The 12,067-nt window shown below is 44.1% G+C and overlaps 1 protein-coding gene across 1 annotated transcript in view; it reads right to left on the bottom strand.

Annotated features, from left to right (window-relative positions):
* LOC126250519 (facilitated trehalose transporter Tret1-2 homolog) overlaps window positions 1–9,766 on the bottom strand; it is a 359,534-nt gene extending 349,768 nt beyond the window's left edge. Inside the window, exons 1-2 of the mRNA XM_049951569.1 lie at window positions 9,681–9,766; window positions 9,236–9,545 (exon numbers count right to left, since the gene is read on the bottom strand). Coding sequence (XP_049807526.1) covers window positions 9,236–9,545; window positions 9,681–9,766 — 396 coding nt within the window. The remainder of the gene's footprint in view (window positions 1–9,235; window positions 9,546–9,680) is intronic.
* Window positions 9,767–12,067: the final 2,301 nt, after the last annotated feature.

Here is a 12,067-nt window from a genome sequence, read left to right as displayed (position 1 = left end):
ATGATATTGAAAATGATTATATCTCTGAAACTTCCTGGCAGATTAAAACTGTGTGCCCGACAGGAAGTTTCATATCAGCGCACACTCCGCTGCAGAGTGAAAATCCCATTCTGGAAACATCCCCCAGGCTGTGGCTAAGCCATGTCTCCGCTATATCCTTTCTTTCAGGAGTGCTGGTTCTGCAAGTTTCGCAGGAGAGCTTCTGTAAAGTTTGGGAGGTAGGAGACGAGATACTGGCAGAAGTAAAGTTGTGAGTACCGGGCGTGAGTCGTGCTTCGGTAGCTCAGTTGGTAGAGCACTTGCCCGCGAAAGGCAAAGGTCCCGAGTTCGAGTCACCGTCGGGCACACAGTTTTAATCAGCCAGGAAGTTTCATATCAGCGCACACTCCGCTGCAGAGTGAAAATCTCATTCTGGAAACATCCCCCAGGCTGTGGCTAAGCCATGTCTCCGCTATATCCTTTCTTTCAGGAGTGCTGGTTCTGCAAGTTTCGCAGGAGAGCTTCTGTAAAGTTTGGGAGGTAGGAGACGAGATACTGGCAGAAGTAAAGCTGTGAGTACCGGGCGTGAGTCGTGCTTCGGTAGCTGAGTTGGTAGAGCACTTGCCCGCGAAAGGCAAAGGTCCCGAGTTCGAGTCTCCGTCGGGCACACAGTTTTAATCTGCCAGGAAGTTTCATATCAGCGCACACTCCGCTGCAGAGTGAAAATCTCATTCTGGATTATATCTCTCTTCCCTTGCTGGGTTCGAACAGATCCATATATTCGATAATAGATATTCCCAACTACTACTGTCACACAGTCCTGATCATCATTAGCTTCACCCCTTTAAGTGTGCCTCAATTTATCCTGTGTCATTTGTTAGCACGTAAGTTACTTTCATCGATAGCACTGCATTCTTGTTATGATACCACAAATTGTAACCAGTGCGGTATCCTGTGTCCCAGTCGTCAGTCCCGAATCGACACTGGCTAGTAACTGATTTATTGTTATAGACGCAACATTTTGGTCTCACTTATCTGCGGGACCTTTAGATGCCTGTTGGGCCGATAAGCTATCTCGTAATACCCATCTTGCATAGAAGCCTCGGGCATGGATGTGTGTGATATCTTTAGGTTAGTTAGGTTTAAGTAGTTTTAAGTTCTAGGCGACTGATGACCTCAGAAGTTAAGTGCCGTGGTGCTCAGAGCCATTTGAACCATTTTTGCTCATCGTCAGAAAGTATCAGCGTAATGTTATAGCATCGTAAAATTTTCAGAGAGCAATACAACATGAATCACTGGCTTCAAATGTTACAGCAAGCTCAAAAAATCAGATACCACCGATGAGTTCATCTATCAACAAACCGCCTCTCTCACGTCAGTTATCACAGTCTCTCCTATCACGGAGACTTCCAATATTGGAAAAGTAAAAATAAAACAGGCTGCTGGACATTTCTGAGTCCTTGGATCTTTGAGTCTCGGTCTCAAAAATGTGAAAGAGTGCAGTATCAGCGAGCAATCGGCTGAAGAGAACCACAATCTGCACAGAGAAAGAGCTTCGATTGAATGTGAACAAAAATGGTCCAGAAACATTAAGAAGCATATCATACAAATTGTTAATTTTTTTGAGAAGGCGAAAACAGAATGATATTTCAATATAGTTTACATTTTCACATTAACTTCCATTCGATACGTCGTAAAATACGAGCACCCTACTAGTTGATTTAACTCTGAACTGGCAAAGCCGTAAAACATGGAGTACGTATTTTGAACGAAATATTTGCTGCAATGTTGTCTGTAACCCAGTACTCTCTACAGGATACTGATCTCTCGGGGAAGTATTAATCGTCCATACTGTCGAATTTTTAAAATTACTTTTAATAGTCAAATCTTGCATTTAAAGTGTCAAAATATTTCTTACACTTTCAGTCGACCTTGTTTCTTGACACCGCTGAATTTTAAAAATATCTCTCAATAGTGAAATCTTGTTTTCAACGAATCGAATAATTCTAATGCCTTCAATCTGCATCGTTCCTCATGTTTAAAGAAAATTCTTTAAGTTCAGAAGCCTCATTATCTACTTTGTTTCAAAGGTTTTCCATGTTTCGTATTTCATCCATCTTTTTAGTTAATTTATTTAGTAAAAACTGCATAATTACATGTTATGTAAGTAATTTATTGCAGAATGTAGCCGTATAACTCCTGTGAAGGCAGTACCTCAAGGTTAAATGCTGAAGGACATACAAAGAGTTCTGCTGTTTAACTAGAAATCAAAGCTGACGTAGACCCGGTGGTTCAGTTTTCGAAAGAGAAGCAGGTGCCTTATTAATACAGATGCACAGTATTGTAATAGTTTAAGTATCTGTTACATTGCCTGATTACTGACTCTGTTAAAAGCATCTGATGTTGCAGCTGTATCTAGTTAAGAGCGGGAGACCAAGAAGATGTTGCAAACGGTAAACAAGTTCGGCTTGGCAGAGGATGAGTAAGCACGAATCCGTGTCCTTTTCAACTATCCCGACATTTTGTTAATAAGTTTAAGGAAACTACAGAAAACCTAAATGTGGATGGCCGGAGAGGATTTGAACCGTTACTTATCACCGTGCCGCCTCGGTCGTTTTTCAAGCAGTGGAGGTCATGCAACATCATGTGAACACTACGTAGATGACGTGAGTGAACGTGCTGTTAGTAAGCTGCAGTAACTGTGAAATATGGATTAACGTGACTTCATACATATAGTGCATTATTTGTCAGAACTTAACATTTCGAGAATTCTGCCTATTAGGCAGCAAGATAACACAAGATGACAAAAAGGCAGACACCAAAAGTAGATTAGAGAAGGTGAATACAGATTTTCTTCAACATAAGAACACAGCTTGTATCAATTATTGTCAAGAAATTGAGGGAGCTTTGCCTGTAGTCGCACAAAAGAAGCATTTTAAGTGTTTAGTGGATACAAATATTAGTGGACATAAAATGAAGAGGCAGCTACCAGAAAGACCAGGCGAGGAAATAAACATATGAGAACCTTTACCAGAAAGAAGAATTTATAAAACATCAAGATAAGCTAACTTGATCCTGAAGCAAGAATAAGTAAAACTTTACGAATAACGAAGATTATAGTATGTAAAACAAAGATTTTCAAAGGTGGGTAATGCGTAGGTTTGTGAAACGACAAAATGGTAGCAGATACTAAGACAGTGAGGTCTAAATCGGCCCAATTGGCCGATATGTGTAACACATTTCACGAATGGTCACGAAAGAAAAAGTTAGACTGAGAAACTGTAGTGAAGTATGTGCGTACGACATCAAACGGTGATAGTAATGGAAATTTGCTTCACCAATAGACTGAAACAGTCTAGGTCTCCAGTAATGGTTCCCTAAATGTGAACTACTTACTTCGACATATACAGTAACAAAGAGGAATAAATAACTTTGATGTGAATAAGAAATATAATTGTGTAGATGCATAATCTAATGTTCCCCCAACATTAATTTTCTGGCCGAAGATTTACGTACTACATAATCCGCCCTTGAAGTTTGCAACGTCAATGCGTGGAATATGTCCAATAGATCCCAGGTTTCCGACCGGCCGAAGTGATGATACAAATGAGACACTGGACTTGTTTCAGATCGGTGTCTGGTCTGTTTCCAACGTCTAAAACTATGCTCAGGCGAATGCTGAATCGATTCATTAAATAGGCCATGGCCGCTTCCTTCAGTTGAGTTTCTGTTCGTCTGTAATGACCTTGAGACTGACGAGACTCTGTACCCTCCTAACCTTCCTTCCTTCTTGATAGCCATGACATTTCAGAATCTTATTTCTTGTGTAAAATGATGAGGTGAGTGTTTGTGTAGGGATTTCACACTCAACTTCGATAATCGTTATCCATATTTGCCATAGTGGAATAGTCCTTCAATATTTACTGTCAAAGATGGATAACAACCTGATAATTGTTTTCTGTATCCCCAAAAGCTGTAGAGCATTTATTATAAGCATCTACGAAACATTCAGACGGATTTAATGTTTCTTTTCCTCTCGATTCTTACACCTGATGAAACATAAGCGTGAAATAATAAATAGAAGTGAAACAATATCTTTGCATGTCTTGCTAGTTCACATTTACAACGTTTAACGGCGCCATTGGTACAAAATCCTCTACGTCTAGCATTTAGCTGTTTCTGTTTAGTCATATCTAGTGTTTGTTACAATTGATTCGCCAAAACGTCTTTAGCATTGTTAGCCGTATAGCTGCGGATTGAAAATTACATTAAAGTTTGTAACTGTAGACGCAAAGCAGTTCACATGCATGTAGCGTTTTGCATTAGGCGTTATTCAGATTTCTTTCAGAGTGTTGCTTTTTCTCGTCTCCTTGTGAAACAAATAAGCAAATAAAATAAATGAAGTCGATTGAAACTTATCCGTGATCAAATAGGAACGAACATGAGAGAGATACATGAGTACTTCACATAGAAGCGTAATATGTGGTCACGACTTGCTGCCTACCAACCAGCAGACGTGACATGATTTATAATATATTACAGTGAAACTACAATGGTTTCGTAAAGTGAAGCCAGTAAAGTAACCTGCGAAAAGCTACAGGTAGATGTTCAGTCGTCCGCGTTCACTAAAAATGAAACCCAAAGTGAAGCATTAAAAACACGGATATGCTGTATATTACAGAATTTGCTGACAAGCTTATGCCCTGAATTTACGTCTTCCTGAATAACTTTGTGTAATTTTTTATCTTTCAGTTATATACTTAAATTTTGAAGTCCACATCGATAGAATATTTTTCAGTGCCTGCGAAATCTGCCCACTTTACCGAGAAATCCTGATTTGTATTTTGCCCTTAGCTTCGCCATCAGTAGCGATCGGAAAGCAGAAATGCGATTACCAAAACTGATGAATGAATTAATAGGGAACTATCAACTTGATTTGCCTCTCAGACATCGTGGCTAAGCTGCAGTTCATCAGTGAAAATTTAAAACCCGCACCATGGTCAAGGCCAGGAGAGATGTACCTCACATAACACACAATTGACGTCAAAGGAAAGTATAATAAAAGTTGTCGCTAACATTTACACTGCTGTTGTTTCTTGCATATAACCAACGCTATCGCAGATAACTACGGATGCAAAACTTTCCAAGGTGCATTGCAATTCAATGCGGATCTGCCGTGCCACGGGACTTACGCCATGCATTATGCCAATGCTTCGCAACAAAAATTAAGGGAGAACCTGTCGACGCCGTCGCTGTTTGATGGTAACTGACCGTTAGAGTAATACTGGATAGTGTAACGAGGACAGTCAGCCAGGAAAACAGTGTCTACGAAGCGTAAGTGCTAAATTGAGGGAATTTCAGGCAGCCATTCATTGAACACTTCATTTGTTGATGCCGTTTGTGTCCATCCTCCTGTCTCAACTTTTCCCGTTTTTGACGCCTGTTGCTGAGTAAATTATTTTCGTCTAATGTGCCACAAGCCACTCAATTAGTCGATTAGTTCTCCTCAGCGCGAGCTCTGGAACAGATCTTTTGATGCATATTTTGTACTCAATTTACGCTCTTAAGGGCTGACTTTGGGAAAATGTTTCCTCCGAATTTCATATCTCTACGACCAGTCGTATACTCTAAGCATTGTTAGTTCAGTTGGTTTCTCTTTGAAAAGTGCACAAACTGACCGCCAAGAGGCATGGCAGGGGTTGTTCCATTTGAATACATGCCGTGTATGACGCCCGAATGTTGCGCGAGGTGCGACGTACGGCGCGAATGTGGGCACGTTACCTGAGCTCTTTATCACAGACAGGTGTGTAGTAGCGAACATGGCAGCGAGTAGCGAGTTAGCCGACATTAACGCGGAATGACAATCGCTGCAAGACGTCTGGGCCATAACGGACCGGAATTACACAATACTTTAGGTTTCCAACGTCAACACTGTTGTTGCTTCCGTAGAGCTGGAAACTGGAGACATCAGCTGCGAAATATCCTGTTATGGAGAACAAAGGAGTGCTTTTCCACTCAGCTGTTTTAATATTTTAATTTCTTTGCAAACGACTTCGAAGTAACTACGGCTTCATCTTCAGGCATTTAAGAGCCGTTATCGAAGTAAATACCACCGCAAGTATAACCTGTTTATGGACCCAGGCATAACCCACTATAAGACTAAGTCGTACAAATAAGACTGTCTCATAATTGCTGCGCTAGAGGATGCTAGAATACATTAAGAGGATGTACTTGCAGTTGTACGTCACGTCGATAATAGCGCTTAAGCACCTGAAGATTAAGCTGTTGTTGAAATCGTTTGCAAATGAGGAAAAGCGATAAACACAGTTGAGCGGAACACCAAACTCCAGAAAGTGTACAGAATAAGATGGCATCACTGCAATACATGAGTGATATTCCATAATGCGAAACTTCGCCATTGCGGGAGGCGGTTGTCTTGCCTGTTGTATTATATGCTTCAGAAACTAGACCTCTAGGAGAGCATTCAAAAATTTCTGAAACTGCAAAGGGAGAGCGAAAAATTCTAAGCAAAATTGGCGGTCCCACTAACGTAAGTGGCATACGGATTTTAAAAAAAAAGAAGCTACAGACTTACACACAGCAACAGACAAGTCCACTGTTCCAATAAGTAGAAGACGCTTTAAGACCTATGGTCACTTCTCCATAATAGACGACACTAGATAACAAAATGACTACTTAATATAATACATTCAAAAAAGGTAAAAATCACTTGGTTAGAAGAAGTTAAGCAGGACTTACGAGAAATAAATACCACGGAAAATACCATCAGAAAACGCAAAGCGTTTAGAATCCTAGTTACAAATCACACATTCGTAGAGCAAGCTAAAAAAATACACTGGGGAACATTGGATAGAGGAACGGAAGAGACAACATAGGGAAATCATGAAAGAGAAGAAGAAAAAGAAGCTATCAGACCAAGATAACAAGTTCAAGCGAGCTCTTTAACTTGGCGTAACGAAGAAAGAAGGAAGAGGAATTGAGTGAAAAAAGCAGTAGCCTTTGTTCTCCATATCCTAAGAGATGAACAATGTCTAGGGTGGATTTTCAGTGTTGCAGGAACGATGTTACCAGACGTGTAAATCATTTTACTGGAAGAGGAGTGTTTGACGAACGGACTTCGCGTCACCTCGACAGATCCGTACGAGTCTGAGTCTGATCGCAGCCGATTAGAGGGTGAGGCATGTAAGGAATCCACCATCCCTTAGTCATAATTGTCTCACACAGATCGCGAGTAGGTGAAGGACTGATTTTCAAGAGCTGAGATCGTCAGATTACCGATACTGTTGTCGCTCACAGTAGCGAGTCGTTGTTGTGACGGCTTAGCGGAAAGAAGCAGCGGCTGAGTGTATCCCCATCACTGTGGGCCGACCCTCAGTAAATCTTATAATTATACCAATTAGTGACAAAAGTATTTGCTTTTACTAAGAAGTTAATATAAATATGTAGAGTCTAGCTTCAGCCGCGCCGACCAATAGACTGCAAAGAAGAACACGTGTGCACAGTACTACGAGGAGATTTCTAAAAGTAAATCACGCACGTCATCCCACGCTATAGCCACTGCGCAACAAGACAGGTGCATCGTCAGAAGATAGTACGTGTTTTAAGTTCCCTGCAGGCACAGTTGTGCTGCGATGTGGATAACAGGTGCATCGCAATGTGGAGCGAAGTGACGCGGTAACTGAAAACGTACTCCGAAGCTGAAGTACACGGGACCACAGCTGATGTACGCGTGACCGTGCGATTCTTGTGCGAAAAACGTCCGTATTGACATACAGATTCACCGCGGAACTCTGGCGCCGTATGGGCCAAATGCAGTGTCATGGAAAGGAGCCAACAATTCAAACGAGAGGCACAAACGTGGGTGATATGAAGATGGCATCTGTTCTTTCGGACATGATCTTCTTCAGCGTGGATGCACATGAATTGCCTGAACTCTTACGGGACTCGGTGGATTGTCTGCCGCGAGTAGTGGGTATAATGGCAGGGGCACTACGAATGTAGTGTGTGGACGATAAGCTGAGAATGTGGGTATCACGGGGAGCGTGCCGGTGATAAATCCCTGCAGCCGCACTGTCCTCTGCGCCCTCGGTGGTTCAGATAGGTAGAGCGTCTGCCATGTAAGCAGGAGATCGCGGGTTCGATTCCCGGTCGGGGCACACATTTTCAACTGTCCCAGTTGGTGTATTTCAACGCCTGTCAGCAGCTAATGGCATTGATTTAATTGTAATTTCAACGCGGGTGATGGTTATCGGGAAGGAAGGTCCACAACATGGACGACAGACAATATTCGCGCAATCGAGGAACTATTCGCAGCAGTCATGAATTTTCAGATAATGAGGACGTTCACAAAGCTGCTCTCGGAGGCCTCCGTGACCAAGGAGCGCATTCGTATCGTCGAGGAACAGAAGGATCGGTAGAAAGTTTATAGATACTTGGTGACTATGTAGAAAAGTAGTATCACGTATCTGTGTCACTTTTAAGTGTAGTGTGCCGCGCGAGATTAGCCGAGCGGTCTTAGGCGCTACAGTCATGGACAGTGCGGCTGGTCCCGGCGGAGGTTCGAGTCCTCCCTCGGGCATGGGTGTGTGTGTTTGTCCTTAGGATAAGTAGTGTGTAAGCTTAGGGACTGATGACCTTATCAGTTAAGTCCATAAGATTTCACACACATCTGAACATTTTTAATTGTAGTGCAGTAACAATAATAGCTCCTTGGCCCGCCATACCAATGTGCAATTAACTTTTTTTAAGTCCCCTTGTACAATAACGTGTGACGTTATTTAGGTGTACTGAACCTGTATTTAAACGCGCGTATGTGGGTAACACGAGGGTAGTGTGTCTCCCATTGTGTTACACGAAATTACATTACTTAACAAAACTAAAACTCATAGTGAACTTGATCATCGTAAGAGCTGTATTTCCTGAATATAATGTTATTAAGCAGCCATATCTCGTTACCGTGACAAAATCGATACTCTATGACATTAGGTCACGGCAACAGGGGTCAAAGGTTATGCTGCCAGATTATTCCAGATTTTAGCAGCCAAATAAAAGCAGGGGTGTTAAAAGCGCTAGGATCTCATTTCTACGAAGACTGTGTGGTGGCAAATGCACCGCATAAGCTTCAACATCCGGCGACCGACTCCCGTCAGAGTGGCTTGCCACGAGTATCGGTGACTTGTTGCAAATGAGCGCTATATCCGAAACTGCACGGCCAGGCGCTGCAGCCGCCACTGACCTGAGGCAACGGCAGAGGCAGACGCGGTGGCGCCGCCGGCGGAAGCGGCAGCTGGCGTGCGACGTGCGGAGGCGTCATCCCGAGTCCGTGTGCGGCTGGCTCACTGGCGGGCGCTGGGCATCCCGGTCCGGGCGTCTGTCGGAGGACGAGCGCACAGTAGTCAGTCGTGAGCGTGGCGATGCGCGGCGGTGCGACTCCTGGCAGGGGCCGGCGTGCGACTGGCGACTCAGCCTGCGGCACACTACGGCGGCGTGGCGGAGCGTCGGCCCCCTCCACCACCGCTATATATATGGCGGGCCGCGGGCTGCAACTGCACCAGGCGCACCGGCCACCGACACCCCGAACCGTGAATCACTCCTCGTGGCTGGCCCGCCCGTTCCTCGGCGTTTCCCGGTGCACTCCACCGACGTGTAAGGAATTTGGAAGTCAGATCGAACCCACGCACAGCCGCGCTATTCCCAGCAACTCGGTAACACACGCGGACATGCCTTGTCTCTCATCCTTCCGCCCTCTGCCGGAAATATTGTTCATTTCTCGATTCAAACTCCAATCATACGGTCAACTGTCCTTAGGAACTCGTGCACTCTGCGACCAAGTTCAAATGGCTCTAAGCACTAAGGGACTTAACATCTGAGGTCATCAGTCCACTAGACTTAGAACTACTTAAACCTAACTAACGTAAGGACATCACATACATCTACATCTACAGCTACATGATTACTCTGCAATTCACATTTAAGTGTTTGGCAGAGGGTTCATCGAACCGCAATCATACTATCTCTCTACCATTCCACTCCCGAACAGCGCGGGAAAAACGAACACCCAAACCTTTCTGTTCGAGCTCTGATTTCTCTAATTTTATTTTGATGATCATTCCTACCTATGTAGGTTGGGCTCTACAAAATATTTTCGCATTCAGAAGAGAAAGTTGGTGACTGAAATTTCGTAAATAGATCTCGCCGCGACGAAAAACGTCTTTGCTTTAATGACTTCCATCCCAACTCACGTATCATATCTGCCATACTCTCTCCCCTATTACGTGATAATCCAAAACGAGCTGCCCTTTTTTGCACCCTTTCGATGTCCTCCGTCAATCCCACCTGGTAAGGATCCCACACCGCGCAGCAATATTCTAACAGAGGACGAACGAGTTTAGTGTAAGCTGTCGCTTTAGTGGACTTGTTGCATCTTCTAAGTGTCCTGCCAATGAAACGCAACCTTTGGCTCGCTTTCCCCACAATATTATCTATGTGGTCTTTCCAACTGAAGTTGTTCGTAATTTTAACACCCAGGTACTTAGTTTAATTGACAGCCTTGAGAATTGTACTATTTATCGAGTAATCGAATTCCAACGGATTTCTTTTGGAACTCATGTGGATCACCTCTCACTTTTCGTTATTTAGCGTCAACTGCCACCTGCCACACCATGCAGGAATCTTTTCTAAATCGCTTTGCAACTGATAGTGGTCTTCGGACGACCTTACTAGACGGTAAATTACAGCATCATCTGCGAACAACCTAAGAGAACTGCTCAGATTGTCACCCAGGTCATTTATACAGATCAGGAACAGCAGAGGTCCCAGGACGCTTCCCTGTGGAACACCTGATATCACTTCAGTTTTACTCGATGATTTGCCGTCTATTACTACGAACTGCGACCTTCCTGACAGGAAATCACGAATCCAGTTGCACAACTGAGACGGTACCCCATTGGCCCGCAGCTTGATTAGAAGTCGCTTGTGAGGAACGGTGTCAAAAGCTTTCCGGAAATCTATAAATACGGAATCAACTTTAGATCCCCTGTCGATAGCGGCCATTACTTCGTGCGAATAAAGAGCTAGCTGCGTTGCACAAGAACGATGTTTTCTGAAACCATGCTGATTACGTATCAATAGATCGTTCCCTTCGAGGTGATTCATGCCCGAGGCAGGATTCGAAATGGTTCAAATGGCTCTGAGCACTATGGGACTCAACATCTGAGGTCATCAGTCCCCTAGACTTAGAACTACTTAAACCTAAGGACATCACCCACATCCATGCCCGACGCAGGATTCGAACCTGCGACCGTAGCAGCAGCGCGGTTCTGGACTGGAGCGCCTAGAACCGGAGGATTCGAACCTGCGACTGTAGCAGCAGCGCGGTTCCAGATTGAAGCGCCTAGAACCGCTCGGCCACAGCGGCCGGCATGACCAAGTTCAGGGACATTGAGAGCAGGGATGTCCAGCCTTCTACGTTCCCTAGCCGTATTGGAAGAAGACAAGAACTTTCGGGCCGCGGCCGGCCGAAGTGGCCGACCGGTTCTGGGCGCTTCAGTCTGGAACCGCGTGACCGCTACGGCCGCAGGTTCGAATACTGCCTCGGGCTTGGATGTGTCTGATGCCCTTAGGTTAGTTAGATTTAATTAGTTCTAAGTTCTAGGGGACTGATGACCTCAGACGTTAAGTCCCATAGTGCTCAGAGCCATTTGAACCATTTTTTTTTTTTTCGGGCCGCAGTAACCACTGGAAGAAAAGGAAGGACCAATGAGAGAATGGTGTCGTGTGGGGGAGTTCCAAATTGAAACTATTAAATTAATCATAACTTTACATACTAGAATATTTTTTTTATGGTTCAAATTGTTCAAAAAAATGGCTCTGAGCACTATGCGACTTAAATTCTGAAGTCATCAGTCGCCTAGAACTTAGAACTAATTAAACCTAACTAACCCAAGGACATCACACACATCCATGTTCGAGGCAGGATTCGAACCTGCGACCGTAGCGGCCACGCGGTTCCAGACTGAAGCGCCTAGAACCGCACGGCCACACTGGCCGGCTCAAATGGTTCAAATGG

Source organism: Schistocerca nitens, chromosome 1 (assembly GCF_023898315.1).
Source record: "Schistocerca nitens isolate TAMUIC-IGC-003100 chromosome 1, iqSchNite1.1, whole genome shotgun sequence".
NCBI classification, from domain to species: Eukaryota; Metazoa; Arthropoda; class Insecta; order Orthoptera; family Acrididae; genus Schistocerca; species Schistocerca nitens.
The sequence above is the reverse complement of the archived record's forward strand: the minus strand, read 5'-3'. Positions and strand labels throughout refer to the sequence as shown.